General features: G+C 34.5%; 2 protein-coding genes across 2 annotated transcripts; both read left to right on the top strand.

Annotated features, from left to right (window-relative positions):
• The first annotated feature begins 416 nt into the window (after positions 1–416).
• Positions 417–4,121, top strand: vkorc1 (vitamin K epoxide reductase complex, subunit 1). The gene is made up of 3 exons (XM_038305450.1): positions 417–711; positions 2,221–2,330; positions 2,462–4,121. The coding sequence occupies exons 1-3, from the start codon at positions 530–532 to the stop codon at positions 2,671–2,673; spliced, it is 504 nt and encodes a 167-aa protein (XP_038161378.1). The 5' UTR covers positions 417–529; the 3' UTR covers positions 2,674–4,121.
• Positions 4,122–7,682: 3,561 nt separating this feature from the next.
• Positions 7,683–20,982, top strand: LOC119796743 (prostasin-like). The gene is made up of 13 exons (XM_038305430.1): positions 7,683–7,737; positions 8,946–8,966; positions 9,048–9,222; positions 9,471–9,742; positions 9,892–10,037; positions 10,117–10,337; positions 14,633–14,658; positions 17,028–17,117; positions 17,533–17,553; positions 17,631–17,793; positions 18,131–18,402; positions 20,252–20,391; positions 20,492–20,982. Exons 1-13 carry the CDS (start codon positions 7,683–7,685, stop codon positions 20,735–20,737), a joined length of 1,848 nt encoding a protein of 615 aa, XP_038161358.1. The 3' UTR covers positions 20,738–20,982.
• Positions 20,983–21,657: the final 675 nt, after the last annotated feature.

Genomic DNA, 21,657 nt, shown 5'->3' with positions numbered 1-21,657 from the left:
TATTTTTTTTTTTACTTCTAGTGGCTCCCTTAATATTGATTAATAATTTTACTAGTAAAATGACCATTTAATTATTAATTTAACTTTTTTAAATCAATTAATCATGTCACTTTTCAAAAAAAAGGAAGATTTTAGAATTTAAGAATTTAAAATAGTAAAAAAAAAAATTTCCTGATAAGGGTAATTATGATTCATATGTGTTTAGATAAAAGCAAAACATGTTTAGAATTTATCAATCTACTTATATGGCAAAAATGTACAAATATAATTTACATAATAACAAAAATATACAATAAAGCAAAAAAAAAAAAAAACAGTTGTTGCCTATAGATTTTGCAACGATCATCGCCTATCTTGCTGAGCCAACATCTGGATCTGTTTGTCCAATGGCATGGTGGTACAAAAGTAAACCCAACCAATCAGAAGTTGGAACGTGATTTTCAACACGTCGACCGTAGTAAAAGCAAGCTGAAGCTGTTGTAAACTAGTTTGCTGTAGATTATAACGGTTCCTGTAAAAGAGTGTCCACATGGCTGCAGCTAAAGGGTTGCCAAGTTGGGAGCGCAAAGCGCGCATTAGTTTGGTTCTTCTGGGTTTGGTTTTGTCCGTCTATGCTCTTCATGTGGAGCTGTCCCGAGAAAGAGACCCAGATTACAGGGCAATGTGCGACCTGGGGGAGTCTGTGAGCTGTTCCAAGGTTTTTACTTCCAGGTAGGACTTCTGTTACTACCTTTTTTTTTATCAGAATTCACAAACCTTGAGCAATTTAAACCACGTACTTGTGTGGATCAATTCCCTTTTCTTATTTTTCCTACCGAATTTTTTTTTCTATTTTCTTTTTATGTCTCTGGCGATTGTTGTTTAATTATTGTCCTGCTAATGCAAACTGTAAAATAAATTGCCCCAAGGTGTAAATAAAGATTCCCTGAACCTATTTCAAACCTTTCACCCCTCTTCCCTGCCACGTGTCAAAGTTTAGACATTCCTTTGGACATTCTTTTATTATCTCTCCTTTGTTTCTCTGATAACTTCTTGAAGCATGACTTCTAACTTCTTTTCTCTGAACTTTTTCCCTTTTTTTCACATCATAACCCACATTTTTTTATATAATAATTCCATGTTTAAAAAAAAACCTACAGAAACAGAAATGTATCTGGGAAGTGGAAGGAAGATTATGCATATTATTTTACTTTATGTAAAAATTGCAAATATTAAAACTGTGGCTCACATTTGCATTTGCAGGGATAACTTTCTCTACCCTAAAAAGCTGAATGATGATGTTAATTGTAACCACAGTAACCGCTTTCATATGATAGGATTCCCTTTAAAGCTTGTCACTTTAGGTTTACAGCCATACCTACCTTGTTTGCAGTTATCCCATGATTTCTATCTGCCTATGATGGACTGGGCTCCATGGGATATTCGGACCTTTGGATATAGACCTAAAAGTTCTTTAAACCTCTCCCTGCTGTGTTTACTTAAAATTATTTCCAGATAAATGTGATGAAATTATTATTAGTGGCATAAAAACTGCAAAAAAGCAACATCAATACTTCCACAAGACACTATAAAACACTAATTTCCAAAAAGATCCTAACTAAATTAACATCTCTGTTGGACAATATTTCCTATTCCATCCATGAAGCTGGGCAGAACTGGAGAGCTCCTTCAGTGACAGACTGCTGCATCCTAAATGCACCAGGAAGCGTTATCACAGATCCTTCCCCCCAGCAGCTGTAAGACTCTATAACCACAACTGTTCCCAACAACCTCAATAAGTTGTTACATTCATGCTGATTTTGCACAGTTTCTATCTTAGTCCGTTAAATAACATGCTGCTGTCATTTTGCACATCTCTGATGTTGCTAATATTTTCAAATATCCATTTCTGTAAAAATGTCCATAGCTGTATATTGGTTATTTATTCTCCAGGTGCACAATTTTATATTGTCAAAACACTTAACAGTACAGTTTTTGTTGTTTACTGTATATATTAACTCTTCACTGTTATGTTTTTCTTATACATTTTTCTAAGGTCCACATTTGTGTTACCATTTTTTTCTATAATCTTTTTGCTGCTGGAAACACCAGAATTTCCCCATTGTGGGACAATAAAGGGATTTTCTATTCTATTCTGCTGTATCCTCATCTGTTCTATACTAATTTCATCATATTTTTAATAATTAATTGCCTTCAAATTTCTGTTCTCTTTTCTGGCAGATGGGGACGTGGTTTTGGTTTGGTCCAGCTGTTTTTGGCCAAAGATAGCATTCTGAACCAGCCCAACAGTGTGCTCGGCATCCTATTTTACACTCTGCAGATGGGCCTTGGTTAGTCTTCCATTGTGCTTCGAAAATTATACAGCAGCAGTTAATTATAGTTTGGTCTGTATCTGAGATTATAGGGTTGATTTTTTTTTTTATGAACTGAAGAAGTAAAAATTCATTCATCTACTTTGCAGGAATGTCTCTATCTAAGAAGGCAGCCCTGGCCTTGGTCCTCTCTTCCTGGGTATCCGTGGCTGGTTCAATTTATTTGGCATCTATACTTGCCTTTGTTCTGGGAGACTTCTGCATGGTGTGCGTCTCAACATATATCATCAATTTCGCGCTACTCTACACCAACATGAAGAGAAAGACAGCAATTGATGGGATGAAAGAAAAGACTGGATAGGAAATCCAACTTGTGGAGTTCAACATTTGTTTTTGTTTTTCGGCTAAAATGGGCTACACTGGTCCACTGTTTTTTTTTTTTTTTTTTTTTTTTTTTTTTAACCATTTTCAAAGAAATTATTGGAGTTCTAACAAATCTGATATTTTGATAATGAACTGGAAAAGCAATACTTGTTTATACACCATTACCTATTTTGTGACACACTTTTAAATATTTTAAATACATTTTATGGTCTTGTCTGATTTACTACAAACCATAACTTTAACCATCACTGCTGTAATTACTTAGTTTAACCAACAGATGGAGACAGAGACTAATTTATGGTTCAATGACGTTGAAACAGGGTTTACGTATAATGTTTATTTTGTGCCTTATCAGTTGTCATTTATATTAATACTGGGACCAGAAATAGATTTTCTAAATGGACATAGTTTTACCCAAAGTGGTAATTATACTAAACATTAAACACAACTTACTGAATTAAAACTGGAAATAGGCAAAATGCAAACATGTTTTCTTTTTAGTTGGTAGAGTAATATACACTGTAGTCCCCTTTACATATATGTTGGATTGTTATAATTTTTGTTATCAGCAGCAATTTATGAATTAGCTTTTAACAAAAACCTTACTACTCTTGTCATAAAAAAAAAATATATAAAAAATAACATTTGGGGATATTTAGTTATCTTTTTCTCTGTAATCCTGAAAAGCAAGTGCTCATGCAAATGTTGGATATACATGTTTAATTTTCAGTATTGATAAAAAAAAAAACACATAAAGACTGACATGATATTACAGCTAAACACATTTCTAATCTTACATCAGAACATAGTTAAGTCCCTGTCTTATCGTGATTTCCAATCTGAACAAACTTAGCTACAGATTCAAAGTAAAATAGTTGCAGATCCAAATTAAAATGTTGCTTTAAAAAGGCTCTTAAGATTCCTTGGATTAACATCAGTATTTTTGTAATTTTAGACATTTTAAACTATCATCAGCAATCACAAGTTAAGTCAGTATATCTGCAGATAATCAGTACATACAGAACCTGTAAACACCATGCAAAAATACCCGAAATGTCTATTCAAATGCAAGGCCAACTTGCTGCAAGCTAATAGTGCCAACAGCTAAACCACCACAGAGGCTTTTCATGACAGTAAAACCTAAAACAACCCTTTTTTTTATCAACAACAAGAGAAAACCTTGTAGAATTAGGTTTGCAAGGTGCCAAATTAACTAAATAACTCCTGAAACACTTTAATACAAACAGATGGGACCAAAGTATACATTTCTGGCAATGATATATGTTATGCATAGTTTAAAAAATGAGTATGATATGAGCACAAACGCCTTATGCCAGCACTCAAGCACATTTAGGAAGTGATTGTTTTGACTTGTTATGAAGCCAGGACTCCTGAAACTCCTCTGTATACTAAAATATTTTTAAGTAATACATGAGTCTGCGTTTGTCATCTGAAGCTTGTCATCGTGGAAAATTTTAGTGATACCAGGAAGAGGAGCAAAACTGCAGCATAATTTAAAATCATCAAAAGGCAACATAGTTAACCCTTCCACAATGATTAATGCCAGTAACTTTATTGCTCATACATTGTTATTATCTTTCTAATGGGTCATGTTGTGAGGCCTTGTCATACCTTTTTGACATCTTAATGTTAGACAGCTTGGATATAAACCAAAAACATGATTTATTACAGCTAATTTAAGATTTGAAAGAGTTAATCATAATTAATATAGGGTTTTCTCTTAACAAATGCAATCATTTAGAATCACTTTATGTTTCTAATAGGTTATCTTGGTCTGACATTAAAGTTAGTAAATGAGCAAAATCCTCCTTATAGATAGGCTCTCTGATAATAGCTGGTTTTGATAGCTGGTATTTATTTATTAAATAATAGTTTACTAAATAGAAAATGCAGAAGTAAAACCTTAAAAGGTATGTGGTAAATCTAAAATATTTGCGTACAAGAAAAGATGAATAATTCCCACATACTTCATGACATATTTGGAGTTTAAAGTCCTCTACTTCTTTTCTGCAATTCTCTTCCTCCAAGTCACTTCCATCATGAGACAATAGGTTTAGGTAGTTTCTTTATGAAAAACTATGACTTATATTGATCGCATGTTTAAATTTAGAATGTGTAATGATAAAGAAAGATACGAGAAACTTCTGCCTCATCTGCTTCTCCTCTTAAGGTAAAGAAGCTCTTTTAGTTTCCAGGACTGGAACGGCCCAGTTCTCTGAAAGGTGACGTGTTCAATAAAATTGGGCAACAGGTGGTCAGGCTAAGCTTTCAGACAGTTTTTTCTATCATGTCACACAGTTGTGACCATTTATAGGAGCTGTTTGCATGTTTTTTTTTATTTTTTTATAATAGAGTCTTAAAGGAGACTTTTATAGGAATTTTATCAAAAAATCTTTGCATTGCTCAGCCATTACTGCATTTCTCTAGATGAATGTAAGTTATATAACATGTATTGTTAATCATATTTTTTATTTAATATTGACATATACTGTATGTTTTTTCCACTTTAGTTAGGAGGCTTTTTGTTATTTTATTTCAAGGGACAATAGAGAACAACATAACTGGACATTATTTTACTCAGCCAAATAAAATAGCTTCCATTAATAAATAATTGAACTTTATTGATCTCACATTGGAGAAATTTACCTCTGCATTTAACCAATCCCCTTGGGGAGTAGTGGGCTGCCATTGTGCGGCACCCAGGGAGCAGTGTGGAGATAAGGTGTTGCTCAGAGAGCCAGAGTGGCAGTGGGGCTCGAACTCAGAACCTAAGGATTCCAAGCTCTATGTCCTAACCACTAGACCGCCATTCCTCCTCCGTTTGGGGTGTGGCAAAATTAGACTTTTCATTTCTGCCATTTTGTTGTGATCATCACCCTTCACAAAGCATTTTGAAATCTTGTGATCCGACCTGGAAAGCCAATGGTCAAAAATATACAGGAAACAATGAGAAGATTTAAGGTTTCACTCAAATGATACAATTACAGCAGATTTTTCACATGCAGCTTACTGTACACTAAACTTTCTATTGACTGGACATTCAAATAAGCTTCCTAAAACCTTCTGAAAGACAGTTTTTCATTATTTTGATGGTCTTTCTGCTGCCGCTGGGCAGAAGCCATATAAGAAAGCTGCACTGTATGTCACATTATAAATATAGTCTGTATAAGCTGTGGTGTCAAAAGCACACTTAAGTAGAAGTATAGATACTGCAGTTTAAAAACATTCTGGCAAAAGTTGAAGTATCAACTTGACCTCTTTACTCAAGTAAAAGTGAAAAGGTATGTGCTCCAAAAACTACTCAAAGTATAAAAGTATGAAGTAACCTTTAAAAAACAGCCAGATGCCACTGTATGAAAGCTCAGTTTTTTGACTCTCATCCAATTACATTAGTTTTCACTAGATGTGGATGATGCCAATGATCTGCATTGGATGGAGCACATGATGGGAAATAAATATTTATAAACATTAAACCGAAGCCAAGAGTAACGAGTAACGTTTGGTTTAAAAATGTAAGGGATAAAAAGTACAGGTACTTGTGTAAAAATGTAATGAGTAGAAGTCAGAAGTAGGAAGAAAAATAAGTAATGGAGTAAAGTATAGGTACCTAAAAAGTGTACTTAAGTACAGTAATGAACTATTTGTACTTCGTTACATGACACCTCTGTCTATAAGTAATTTCTCAATAATTAAACACTCAACGTGTTTGTCTTGACTACATCATTCTGTGGTTTTATCAGAAACTATTCTCTGCATATATATCCCTATTTTGCAGCAAAGCAGGTTACTATGAGACATTTACCCGGTTGGTCACACAAAACGGATTATCTTCAGTTTATCTACCAATTTTAATTGTTTGTCTAAATGAATCTATAAAAGAACAGAGATATTTTCTTAAGCCCGTTTGTAACTAATTTGGTTTTCAAATGAAAGGAAATTTGAATTTGTAATCCATTTGAATTTACTCTTTAGCTTTTTAGCTGATATCTTAAGATGTTGCTTCAAAATTTCCATATAATTTTCTTTCTTCATCAAACCATTTGTGAGGTGCCTCAGTCCCTCCAGCCTCCTTTTAATCCTCCTAATGATTATTTTTGTGAACGTACTACAATATTAGCTTCATCTGACCATAGGAGATATTTCCTAAAGTAAATTATTTATCTTTGTCCCTCAATAGATTTGAAAACTGTCATTTGTCTTTAATGTTGCTTTTGAAATAATGTTTTTGAGTGGCTTTTTAGCCGATATTTGGTATCAATCTGATTGGTCTGTGTATGGTGACCAATTTAAACCAGAATCTTTAGAGGATCTTAATTGCTTTTATCCTGGGGTCAATTAGCTAAAGCAAATAAAACACTTGCATAACTAGAACACAGATTCCTCCTTCATATTCTTCAATGGCATGTTGACTGGACTTCCCTATTATTGTTCCTATAAATTCATTAAATCATGATCTGGATTTCCCCAAATCATCTAAAGCATCTCATTGCATCTAACTCTTGTACCTTAAAGGAAGTATTAAAACGTCGTCCCTCAAATCTAGCAAAAACTAATCATTTATTAAAATTCAATCACTAAAAATAAACCGGCGAAATTTATTTTACTAAGTGCTTTATTGTAATTGCTGTTTGTGCTTTCTTCTTTGTTCAAATAAAGCAACATTCAAACATAAACATCAGAAAATATTGGCTGAAAACTTATTTTCCTCCTGAGGATCTCCCTTTCAGCATAGATTAATTCAGGCTGAAGGACAGGGAGACCATGTGGAGTGGCCAACGTTTGTTTTTGAAGTTAGTAATACACAATTATTCTTAGTCATCTTTCTGTGGAATCATGGTAGTTATTTTTAGGAAACACCTCAGAAGCCCATCTTTGGGTTTTTTAGGTGAAGCACACAGGAAGAGCTGACTGATGGGTCACTATTTAAATAGCTTCACAGAGCGAGATCTTGCAGTCACATACAAAATGGCTTTGGACAAACCGTTGTATATTCTGGCCCTTGTGTTGCTTTTCCTTGCAGGTAAGTCATTCATTATCTGACAGGAATGAAAAATATAAACTTTAAGAAGAAAGTGAAAAAACTGAAATTTGCAATTATCCACATGTTTTTCTGAGGAGGACCTGGAGGGTCGGTAATGTCGAATCAACTAAAAAGCATTTTCTATTTGCACCTTTTAAATTGACTTATTGAAGAAAAATTGTAAATTGTATTTATTAATCTATTATTAAATACTGGAATTTGAAAATGTATTTTAAATCCAAATTCTAAATGGAAATTTATAAAACAAAGTCGTAAATCTGATTAAAAATACATTTCCTAATCACATTTCTAAAAAGGTTATTCATTATTCCACCATGTTATTTTTTAACACTGCATTTTCAAATCCTTCTTAAAATTGCGTTTTCTTTTTGCTATACCAGTCCATTCACCTTTTCAGTGACCCTTCTGGTCCCAGAGAACATTGGAAAGCAGTTCTACTCTATCATTGGTTAGATTGCCACACTGACCAATGATGGAGCTTATTACATCTGAGGAGCAGCTGATTGGTTAAACTGGTTTCCTGTGCTCTGGGACCAGAAGGTTAAGGGTAGTGGTAAAGCAAAATTCTATTTAAAAAAGGATTTCAACATTCAAGTTGAAAAAGACAATGAAATATGGAATAACATTTTTAAACATGTATTTCTAAAAGGTATTTGTAATCAAATTTATAAATTTATTTTTTAAATCTCCATTTAGAATTAGGATTTGAGAATACATTATTCAAATTCCGTTATTCAATAATGGATTAAATAATTTATATAATTTACAATTCCTTTTTTAATAATTAAATTAAAATGTGCCATTAGAAAAAGCTTTTTAAACTGGATTTCAAATTGCATGATTTAAATGTTAAGAGTGAAATGGTTGGTTGTCTTTTTCAGTGGCTCTCTATGTCCTCCATAGTTTCCAGGATATTAAAATAGTTTAAAAAGTGAACTGTAGCATATCGAAGCATAGAATGTTTAAAAGGCTTTGCTTACGTAATAAAATATTATATTAAGAAAAATAATCTAGCGTTTATTGTTAAGAAGTTAAATCAGAAGTTAATTCATTTTAAATCTTGTTCTAGACTAATGTTATTTAATCAGTTTTAAACTGAGGTGTATATTTAAAAAAAAAAGTGAGATCTGCAGCTATTAGAAAAAATAAATAAACTAATCTGAACAGCCTGTTTTGTGTCTTTCCAGAGGCTGGTGCTCAGCCCCATGGTTGGTAAAGACCTAAATCAATCCAATAATTTATTAAATAAAATTTGTCGAATGTTTGCATCCTGATCTTGTTTCAACTGATTTCCCCTTCAGTGTGCGGCATCGCCCGTCAAAACCACAAAATTGTTGGAGGTGAAGATGCTTCACCCAAAAGTTGGCCTTGGCAGGTTGATCTGCAGCGCTCAGGCACACACTGGTGTGGGGGGTCCCTCATCAGCAAAAAGTGGGTACTGACTGCCGCTCACTGCGTCACTGGGTAAGTGCCTGAAAATACAACAGTGTTTATTATTATGAAGGTGTTGAAATTATTTTTCTTAGAGCAACTTAGATTAATGGACTATTTCACATGAGATTATGCATAGATGTATAGATTTGATTAAATTTGAAAATTTTCTCAATGGGGTAAATTGGGAGGAGATATTCAAAGATGTATTCAGTACAAATACGGTTGAAAGCTTAATTTTCAGTAATAAAATAAATGCTTTTTGCCTTTTTCTACTACAGAACAGAACCATTCATATGGGAGGTTTTTCTTGGGCGGCAGAAGCTGACGGATGGAAACACAAAAACTGAAGTTTCCAGAAAGATCAGAAAAATCGTTGTACACCCCAGATTTAATTCTTTAACCTTAGATAATGACATTGCGCTGCTCAGACTCTCCTCATCAGTGAAGTTTACAGACTACATCAGACCAGTGTGCTTGGCAGAGAGAGGCAGCACGTTCAGCAATGGCACCAACAGCTGGGTCACCGGCTGGGGAAATGTAGCAGAGGGAGGTGAGTTAACAGGCTCCTTGTCCTAAAAACTGTATTTTTTTTTAACTATAACTGAATATGATTCCTATGTTAATTATATGTTTTCTTGCATAGATTTCTGTATTGTTTGCATGTGTGACTAATTTCTGGTATTTTTTCATCCTTCCTAGTGCCTCTACCTTATCCTAAAACCCTTCAGGAGGTGAAAGTACCAGTTATAGGAAACAGACAATGCAACTGTTTGCTTGGAAAAGGACGTGTAACAGACAACATGATCTGTGCTGGAGTTCTTCCAGGAGGCAGTGATTCTTGTCAGGTGAGCTGCTTGTTTTATCCACTTCCTTGATGATAGTCGACTAAAAATGAGTTAACTGTTTTTCTTTTTGTTATTTCAGGATGACTCAGGAGGTCCGATGGTGAGTAAGCAACGCTCTCGCTGGATCCAGTCCGGAGTTGTTAGCTTTGGGGATGGCTGCGCTCGACCAAGTCTGCCTGGAGTTTACACCAGAGTGTCCCGTTACCAGTCCTGGATAAACTCCAATATCAGATTTAATAAACCGGGTTTTATGCCGTTTGCCTCCAGCGGAGTGGATCCTGACAAAACCTTCAACTGTTGGTGACTGGCGACTTTACCAAAGTAACAAGACCTTCAACCTTCAGGCGCAGCAAACACTTTTCTAACTTTTTAAAAGAAAAATTTAAAAAATACATGTTTTTACAAATTTAATTTACGTGATTCTACTAAAATGAAGGGAAACATTTATTTATTTATTCTTTAATGTCTTTAAGATATCTAAATCTAAATGCAGTATTGTTTTTTTGTCAACAAAGAGAGTGATATGCTTGATATCTATTTTTAAAACATATATATTATAATTTAATTGTATCAATGTATTTTACATCCTGTGTTGAGATAAACAGAAAATAAATGTTCTAAGTTATGACCAAACCTAATTTGTTGTGCCTCATTCTGTGTGTTTTTCTCACTGGGATCCTGTCATTTGTGGAAGAGATATCAAAAAATATTTTTAAGATAATTTCTATGAAGTCATTTTAAATAGAATAACCTCTATAAACTGCAACCAGACTCTACAATGCAACATTACAACGGCAATAACTTGTGCAATGTATAATGTGCAATTTACCATTTGATACCCTGTGCAACAACCTGTTTCTCTATATTTTACACCCAGTGCAATAACCATATATACCCTGTGCAATAACCCTGTATAATGATCCTACTGTAAAAAAAAAAGCTGTCATATGTGGATGCACTGTATATACTGTGTATATCCCATTCACTTTTTTTTTCCATTGCCACATTCTTCATCTTCTTTTTGACTATTTGAGCTGATGTAATGATTACATTCCTCCACTGTGAGATCGATAAAGTCAATCAATCAAACTCTGAACAGTGAATCGAGCCCATATCAGTTCTGAGACTGGTGCAGACCATTGTCAGATTCTCATGTAAAAAGCCACTGTTGTTTCACAGTAATATGATCTCTACACAGATTTTACATAATGGATACAAAGGCAAGACACCTTTTATATGCAACAGTAAAGCGACAGCTTTTTTTACAGTGGCTAAAAATTATTTGATGATTACAGTTGAAATATTAACGGTTTCCAATCCAGGTCTCAGGGCCCACTGTGCTGGATGTTTTATGTCTTTACCCTCTTCCACACACCTGATTTACAGTATATTAATGATAACTAATAAGCATCTGCAGAACTTGTTGACATGCTGAGGTGATATTTAAATCATTTGAATCACGAGTAAAGCAGAAACTCATCTAAAGAATGAAGCTTTGGGACCCAGAGGAGGTCCAGGATTAAGGAAAATATCTTTCCATATAGAATGCCTTGTGAAAGTGTTCCTACCCCCTAAATGTGTTTCTATTTAGTCATTCTACAACTGCAAACTGGATGATTTTATTGGGGCTTTAACTGTCTGACCAACACAAAGTAGTCCTTGTAACACAAGTATATGCTTTGATTAATATTTTTCCATTACAGCTCTTTCTATATTAGTTACAGGTCATCCTCCTGCTTAATAGCAGATCTCCACCCCAGTCTAAAATCGTTTAAACCAGGGGTCTTCAACATTTTACAGGCAAAGGACCCCCAAACTGATGGCAAAACCCTTAATTATATATTTAGTGAAATTGTGCTATATTAAACTGGTCCTATAGTCGCTCTATTACCAATGGAGTAATGTAACAAAAGTAATTTCACCCTGAGATTATTAAAGTATTTCTGATTCTGATTCCTGGTTGATGGAACAGGTGTTGTGAATGAAACGGTGCCCAGCTTGAAAGAGCTCCTGTGTGTCGCTGAATGGGTGCATTGATGACTGAAAGACATCTTCTGCCTCCATTTATCTGTTTACTACAGTGTGTTGAATTCATGTTAATGTGTCTTTAAAGACAATTCAATTAGTGGAAAAAATTGCACGAGAAATATAAAAAAAAGTCTAATCAACCAAAACTTTCGCAACCCCTATGCGGTACCTCTGCAGACCCCTTGTTGAAGACCTCCTGTTTAAACTATCTAATTGTGTTTCTTATTTTAACATTGTTTTGGATTTAGCTCCAGTAATTTTCCTGTTAGCTCTGAGCAGCTTCCATGTCCCCCCGCAGGAATCCCTACAACATGATGCTTCCACTGTAGATGCTTCACATGGTAGAGACTGAACAGTCATGCAGATTTTTTGCAGCTCCTTTTTTTTATACCAAACATGGTATGCTATGTGTAAAGCAAAAAGTAAATTTTGCAACTCCTCTGATGACATCACCTCCTTCCCTTTTTTTTTGCTGTGTTTACTTTATATCGCTTGTAATAAAACCAAAACAGCTCCTTTTTTTTATTTCTCTAATCAATGATATTATTCTAGCTGTTTTTGGATAAAAAAAATACAATTAAAGAACAGGCTGTACAGTGGAGCAGCTGGTGGTACAGTTCCTTTGTAGCACAAAGTTCCTAGATTTGTATTCCAGTTTTTTATTTTTATTTTTTTAAGGACTTTGCATGATCTCCTTGTGCGATCAACTTTGCCTCACTCTGTTAGCCCATAAACATGTTGGATAAATCATGAACTTTAATCTAACTTTAACTATGATTGTTTGAGTGAATTGCTGTTTGACTTTGATTGACTGTTGAATGCACAAGGTGCTCTCTGCAGAAGAAAGGCACCAAGCCCTTCTAAGCTTGCAAGTATAGGCAGCTTTAGACAGAGTACCCAGAAAAAGGAAAGGGAAAACTAATTGCTCCATGAACAGAGGTATTTTTATTTCTTTAGAATGATACAAAAACTAACAGACTAGATGATGTATAGACAGACATAAAGACAAGAAACCAAATCTGTGAAATATGTGCCAAAATCACTGAATGCTTTAACTTAAATTTATCTCAATGTGTATTGCACAGGTTGTAAAATTGAAAAAAAAAAAACAACAACAACAAAAAACGAAATAAAGGGAAGATTTACTGCAAATCTTACTATTGACAATAGTTAAATCCTTAGCTCCCACCTTTTTATGGCTTTTCCACAAGGGATTTGCATACCCAAATGCCATTGGCCAGTAAAATTATATTATAAATCCCACATGCTTGCGATGTGTCTCATTGAAATCATAAGTTCTTAAAATCTAGAAGTTTTACGCAACTTGAGCTTTGTAACTTTAATCCTGTTCATAATAATATTTTTTTCTCACAAAAAAATCTATATTTTGCATATAATTTATAGTTTACCTCTCCAACTCATGCACTTGTTCATCTTGTGAACAACTGTGTAGAATTTCAGATTTGTAGTCATAAGCATTGTGAAACTGTGATACTTTTTGGATGCAAAAGGTCCATTCGGAACAATTGGATCTTTGCACAACTCCACTACTTCCTCATCTCAAGGCAGCTCTTTTGTTTAATGTCTTTCATTACTGGATTCATTGATTAATCTAGGTGTATCTGCTTTACCACATGCAGAAGCCAACTTCTTTAAGTTTTCAGCTAACCTGTGTTAACAGCATTAACTTTAACAGCTTATGGTTATTTTGGATTAATTTATGTTGTATATTTTAACATGCAATAAACTACATTGGAATTAGTTTCTGTATCATGAAAGGATTTGAAGATTTGGAAATGGTTCAATTTTTGATTTACTACAGAACATTTTAACTTATGAGAAATCAAGAAGTACCATAATAAATTAAGAGCCAGGATGTGTGGCTTAATTACTAACTGCATTCACCTGTCAAACTCAGCCCGGTTTCTAATCACTGCTCATCTGATCCACTTGCTCCTGCCTCTTTTTAGGGTGCTTGCATCCAGTTATCGGGGCAGATTATTCTCGCTGTCTCGTGGCATTGTGAGAGGATATTTAGCGTTCCTTAGCCTTTCTGATTTCCTGATCCTGACCTGTTCTGCCTCTCGACTGCTGAACCTGTCTGTTCTCGTCTGAAAGGTTTGCCTGAACTGTCTTTGGACTATTAGACCTCTGAACCAGCCTTTTGCTGTTCTTATCAGTTTGCCTGACCTGGCTTTGGACTCCTGCTTGTTCTCCGTTCTCCAGGGCTTCAGCATCTGGGACTCTCTAGGCAGCACTCACGCATTCATATCAGATTTACATAGTCACTAACCTGTGTTTCATTTTACAATGTTTCCTGTGATAGACTCCTTAGCCGCTGCTACTCTGATCAAACAATAATTTTTTTAAATAAACCCTTTTGAATTATCCCACTGTCTGTCCTGCCTCGATTACTGGGTGCTCTGTTCTGAAACGTGACAGGATGAACGAGCCTGTTATTCTGAGACTGAATAAACTAAACAATAATAATAATAATTAAGGCGGTATTTGTTGTTGCTGTTTTTTGTAATTACGTAGATATAAAATCTGTTTTTTGTCTCATCCAGGAAAGCCAAACTTGGATTTGTTTCTGGTAAGAAAATTTGTTTTAGCTATTTTGAGACCTTTTAAGGATTTTTTAAGACCTGAAAAATCCCTGTGTAGCTAAAAATATTGTGACAAGTCATGATTTCAATGACCCCATAGCAACTCCAGGAAGTGAGAATAGATGTTATGCATCACATCATCCTGGTTAGTCATTAACTCATGCTGCTTTTGATATGACACCGATAACTAGGATTCTTAGAACCAAAGAATAAAGATGGAAGTTTCCCGTTAGGGTTTACAGGAAGGGTGGATGTGTTTAACGGAGAACCGATCATGCGATTAAACCATTCAGAATGTATCATTTACGGATACTGAGCTATTTTTTTTTTTTTTTAGCCTTATTTAATACCAAACAAACAACGTTATTTCAACACATGCTGTATGACGACTGAATTTGAATTGATGGCATAACAGATTGACATAATGTTCATATTGAGTAATATGGCACAGAAGTGGCTATTTGTGGGGTTTGGCCTACATTTTGAAACATCTGTGCTGCCTTGACATGTTTGGGCTGGAGGTTTTTGCCAGTTAGAGTAGCTTGACCAAATAAGGATGGTCAAAATGATTTTGGTTAGGACATTCCCTACATTCCCTAACCCTAACTGCTCTGTCACATTTATCACTGCTAAGATCACTAAGTGCAGTGTAGCCACTTTGATCTACCTCATGATCCAAAGTATTGTTTATTACTCAAGTTGAAGTATTATTCCTACGGTTTAATAACACTATTGTTAAAAAGTATTAACTTAAAATTTTTACTCAAGAAACAGTGTAATTTTTATAACTACATAAATTAGTAAAAGTAAAAGTAATGCACCAAAAAAAAAGTTACGGACAGATGCTTTAAACCTTATACTGCTTACTGCACAACTGTATTAAAGGAACCCTTCTCTACAATTCTGGAGGAAAACTTTTTTATAACTAATGGTGAGACTGTCAAATGTAACTTTGCATCATCATGAATAGCTATTGAACAGAGGGCCTAGTGGGTTAGAGCAGTGTGCTTGTGCTCTGAGAAGGTTGCAAGTACCCAGTTCCCTCTGGGTTCCCGAGTAAAACCCTTAACCCTGCTCGCTCCCCAGGCACCACACGATGGCAGCCCACTGCTCCCAAAGGGGATGGATTAAATGCAGAGGTAAATTTCTCCAATGTGAGATCAATAAAGTTCAAATATTTATTTTGGTGTAGTACTGACTCCAACCACAAATAAATTAATTGTCTGGATGAAATAAATTATTTGCATGGATTTAATTTTTTTAAATACTAAAGGGCCATAATGACAATGAGCTTAAATGAAACAAAAATAATGAGTCTATTTTTGTAATGTAAGGATTGGAAAGTAGGGATAATTATGAATAAAAAATGTAAGGAGCAGAAGTTACAAGTTGTCTAAAAATGAATTACTCCAGTAAAGTATATAGCAGGACAGTTATAATCTGATTTGAAGCTTTAGGAGAATTAGTGCATCAGCTCCTGAGAAAGTAAAAAAAAAAAAAATACAATTCTAAACAAGAAAATAACCCAAACCTAATTTAGGGGAAAATGAAGGCTATATTTTTATAGTAAAGCAGTACATTTGGATGATGAAATGTGGACTTTTCTTCTGCTCTACTCATCTTTAAAAATAATTTCCAAGTGTTTTTTCCCACAGATTTTCCTGAAAGTTCTGTAATGGCTTCAGACACAGCTCTTACATTTTGCTGCTTTCATATGCAAAAAAAAATTCTTTGATGGATATTTTTTTTTAATACATGAAAAAAGGAAGAAAAAAAAATCAACAAAACGTAATGAAAACCACCCTGGCCTTTTGTCTTATCTCTGTCTTCAAGGTCATGTGTGGAAGTTTAAGGATTTTACAGTGATTAAAAATTTAAATATAAAAAATCTGTTCGTTTTTCATTGTACGTAGTGTACAATGAAAAACGAACATCTTGTTCTGCAGCTGGTAAAATATGTTTAAAGGTTTGATTAAATCTACATAAAACACTGGCTATTAGCTTTGATTTACTGTAGATTCTGTAGGAGGAGAATCAACATAAATTTGAAATGATTAATTCATGGACTTTAAATGCTGGTAACAATAGAAAACAATTGTTATTTATTGTCGGGATGAATTCACAGTGGAAGTGTTTGCATCACAAAACACAATAAAAAAAGCTCACAATAACTGGCATTATCATGATGTGTTTTTCTTTTTTTGATGAATCATGTTAATAATTGAATGGGAGTATTCTTAAATGGAAATGGATATGTAATGTAGATGTCAATCAAAAGAAAACACACGCCACCCTCTTAGTCATGATGTCATTTGGGAGGGACACAGGAACAGGTAACTGATTACACTTTGTATATAAACGGCAGCACAGATGGATTTTGCACTCAAACTCATAATGGCTGGAAAACTGCTGCACATTTTGGCTTTGGTGAGCCTTCTTTATGCAGGTAAATCATTCTTTTGTGTTCTATCATCCAGAAATGGGGGAAAACGCTAGTTAAACTTTTATCAGATTCATATCATTGCATTAAGAAAAAAGTGTTTCTGGAAGTAGTTTTAAAACTGTCATTTAATAGGATCACTGGCTTGTAGTATTAATTAAAAAATTTAGGTGAGTTTTTGTAAAAAAAAAAACTTTTATGTTAAATATCGGTTTTAACTATTAGCTGTTTCTTTTTTGTGCATACTTCTAATCTCTTATTTAACAACCTAATTAATCATGAAAATAAATGTTATAAATGTTTATTGTTAATATAGGTGTTGCTTGCAAACATTTGTGTAACGCATTTGCATATTATTACTGATCAACTATATAATTATATTTTTTAATGTTTTAAAATGCTTTTTTTTTGTATTTCCCAGAATCACATGCACAGCCTAATGGTACGTAGACGATTCGTTCTCACATTTTCTTTTAAGATCTTCATAGATAAGATTAATTGATCCCTTTTTTCTTTCAGAGTGCGGCATCGCTCCTCAAAACCCCAAAATAGTTGGAGGTCAAAATGCCTCACCTGGAAGTTGGCCATGGCAGGTGAGCCTGCAGAGATATGGTAGGCATTCATGTGGAGGTTCCCTCATCAGCAGAAACTGGGTGCTGACGGCTGCTCACTGCGTCGATCGGTGAGTAAAGAATGAGCTTGTTGTGAAGTGATCCAAAGCCAGGATTTGGCCAATATTTGTATTAAAGAGCAAACATTAGATTGTAAATGATTTACAATAGAATTGTTAACATTCCTGAGATATTGGGTTTGAAACTAAGCTGCCTTTTACAGTAAATTCACAGTCTTTTATATTTAATCAAAATCCACATAGCTATCTCAAGTTACCTTGAAAAACATAATAAGAGACAAAGCCAAGTGAGAGGAAAAAGTAAATGAAATTATAAGTTTAAAGAATAGCTGCTGAAGAAAATGTTTGTTGTCCTAAAACCAACTTCTTCTGTCTTTTTCTGCTTCAGTACAAATCCATCCAGGCTGCAGGTTTCTCTTGGTCTGCAGCAGCTGCAGGGTGGGAACACAAATACCCAAGTATCTGTTGGAGTTAGTAGCATCATTGTGCACCCAAAATATAAGAGGAGTACCAATGACAATGACATTGCATTGCTTAGACTCTCTTCTCCAGTGAAGTTCACTAAAAACATCAGGCCGATGTGTTTGGCAGCAAGTGGCAGCCAGTTCAATAATGGAACCCCTAGCTGGGTCACAGGGTGGGGAAACGTGGCACAGGGAGGTAAGAGTCATTTAAAAGCCTGTATTTATTAGTTTTCATTGGTTAGGCTCCATGTCAAAGATGCTATCGACTCAGGAAGACATAATAAACATATATATATATATATATATATATATATATATATATATATATATATATATATATATATATATATATATATATATATATATATATATATATATATATATATATTAGATGTCATAGTTAACACTATGCAGTATGTAAGTGAGAGACACAGCATCAGTTTCTTCACAGTTCTAGTTGCTGAATCGCTCTTTAGCAGCTGTTCTTTGTGTGGGCAGTTGATCTGTGAAAAATTTGTCATGAGAGAAGTGAGGTTGGCCTTGTGTCACAGTCTGAAAGTACGCTGTTAACTAAGTGGTTTTAGTTCAATCTCTCAAATTATAATTTTTTGACTCATCCATCAAGAAAAACACAACACTTCCTTAGATGTCATGCAAGTATGAACAATATCTGCAGCAAGAACTCTACTGATGATGCTGAAATTTGTACACAGAGGCAAAAGAGGAAACTGCATTGGGCCCCGAGCTTAAGGGAGTCCCAAAATAATGGTGCATGTGTTTAATAATTAATGTAATAGTAGGACAATGTCACAGAAGAACTGAAGAACACAAACCAGTAGGCTAAAGCTTATGATGCAACCTCAAAATATCATTCTCCTGAAGGGGCCATTTCAGGGGAGGTTCCCTAGTGTCTATTAAAGTGGCCAACAATCATATGAAGCAGTAAGGGCATTCGAATGACAGACTTAGTCACCCTTCCAATTTGTGTGGTGACCATATTTTGTAGCATAAATTGATATCATATAAAGTAAAAGCTGCTCAATTTCTATGATATATAAAATCTGGGAAATATAAATAGATATAAAACTTATTTAAATATTAGGTTCGTTTTAAACCTCAGTCTTAAAAGTAGTGGTTGTTGTTTATGGTATTTTGTTTACACTTATAATCTAGTTTATAATATTATGAAATCCTGATTTAAACTTACTTTATCAGTAAAATGTCTCCTGAGCAGATATTATTCAAAGTGGAAAATGCTTAGAAAAGTAACAAAAAAGGTTTAGTTAAAAAATGTTAGATTATTTAGCCACAGACAAGTTCTTCCCTTATGAAATGTTAATTTTCTTTTTAAAAGTGATTTTTTTTAAATGTATTTATCATAAAATCAACTTTGTCAAACATATTATCAAATTACTAATTACTACATTCTTTGTCAAAAACAGTAACTGATAGAATACAAAATTATTAAAATGATCATTAGCTGCAGTCCTAGTAGTTTATATAGTGATATTTTTGCATTGGTCATGTGTCCTTAATTGAAAGTAAGATGGAGTATAATGCCTCAGTCAGTTGTCTCTTCTGCCCAGGGCCCAAATGGTGTCCTTTGTTTATAAAATGATTTGCAGCTTCCAATAATTCAATGGCCTCTTTCTGAGAGTTTTGACTCAAGCTCCTGGATATCCATTGTTGCACATAGCAACAAACCCTTTGTAGTATGTTAATATATAGCATGTGCATTCCCTCAGTGTCAGTTTTTACGCTGTATGGACCTAGGAACCTTTGACAAGTTTTTTTTTTCTTCTGTTACACAGTGGTTCCTAAATGTGTATGTTATTATTTACTGTTATAAATGTTGTCAAAAATGTTAAACTTATGTAAATTTCTAATTATTTTTCAAATAAAAAACTGTAAGCATTTTAATTTTACAACTAGTAAAAGGCAAAAAAAAGTTTGTGTGTTGGGGTGTTTGGGGAAGCATACAGAAGGATGTTAATGCATAATCAGTGATTGTGTCTGATTATCTCTCACACTTTACTCCCCAACAGTGCCTTTACGACCTCCCAAAACTCTTCAGGAAGTGAAGGTACCAGTTATAGGAAACAGACAGTGTAACTGTTTTTACAGAGGGATTACAGACAACATGATCTGCTCTGGTGTTCTGTCAGGAGGCAAGGACTCGTGTCAGGTACTCTTCTTGATTTGATATATTCCCAGAATATAACATTGTTAAGTTCCCATCACTAATTAATAGTCAAAAATGTCTATGTTTTGGATTTTTTTTTCAGGGTGACTCAGGAGGTCCGATGGTTAGTAAGCAAAGCTCTCGCTGGATCCAGTCCGGAGTTGTTAGCTTTGGGGAAGGCTGCGCTCGACCTAGGAAGCCTGGAGTCTACACCAGAGTGTCCCGTTACCAGTCCTGGATTAACTCCAACATCAGAGATAATAAGCCAGGCTTTGTCCAGTTCACCTCCAGCGGAGTGGACCCTGACAAAAACTTTTCCTGTCGACGCTCGCCATTTTTACCCAAATAACAAGATCAAGACCTACAACTGTGACTAACAGCAGTTTTAACACCAAGTGTCTGCAAAAATCAAAGTTTTAATTTAAGTGAAAACAATATTCTAATTCTCAAAGTAGACAACAGTACTATTGTATACAATAGCAAACTATTTCCTTAAATACTTCTGTCATTGTCCGAATGTTTGATCTACCTTAGTGCCAACTGTAGAATGCAATTGTATGAAGTCCTATTTATTCTGATTACACAAAACAAAACCTGCTGTAAATTACAAAAAAGATATGATTAAATACATGATTATTGTCACATAAGAGACTGTGTGTGATTTAATTTTTATGTAAATGCAACTGTTCTATGAAGGCCTTCAAGGTTTTTAAGAGACAAACATCTTAAAAACCAGGCACGAAGCAGACAGGGCAGAGGGTTGGGATACTGAATAGTAAATTAGAAAGATACCTCAAGATAACAGAGGACAGCCCATCCATCAACCTCTTTATGAAAGACTAAAAAGAGAAAGCCTGAGACGTCCCATTAAAAGCCAAGAAGGAGGCAGGACAAATGGTTGGAAAATAGTTGAATGAAACAAGAATTGTACTTTCTGTTCTACATGCATAATACAGCTGAAACAAACAGTAATGAAGTCAAACACATAATTTCCATAGTGAAAACTAGTAGAGGTAACCTCATGCTTTGGAAAGGCTTTCTGCAGCAGGGGATGGGAAACTGGTCAGAGTTAATGGGAAGTTAGATGGAGCAATTTTCAGCAGTAAAATCTGTTGCGAAAGACTTATTTTACTCCAAGGAACCTATGGACGATTGTTAATATCTATAAAAGCTATATCTTTTGCACTTATTAAACATACACTGATCATAAGCTTTGACTCTCTTCCATTAACTTGATTTTTAGGACATTATCCTTTTAAACTGTTTCAA

This window comes from Cyprinodon tularosa, unplaced genomic scaffold (assembly GCF_016077235.1).
Source record: "Cyprinodon tularosa strain WSP-4 unplaced genomic scaffold, ASM1607723v1 ctg559, whole genome shotgun sequence".
In the NCBI taxonomy this organism is placed as follows: Eukaryota; Metazoa; Chordata; class Actinopteri; order Cyprinodontiformes; family Cyprinodontidae; genus Cyprinodon; species Cyprinodon tularosa.
Note: the sequence above shows the minus strand (reverse complement) of the source record. Positions and strands in the feature narration are given on the sequence as shown.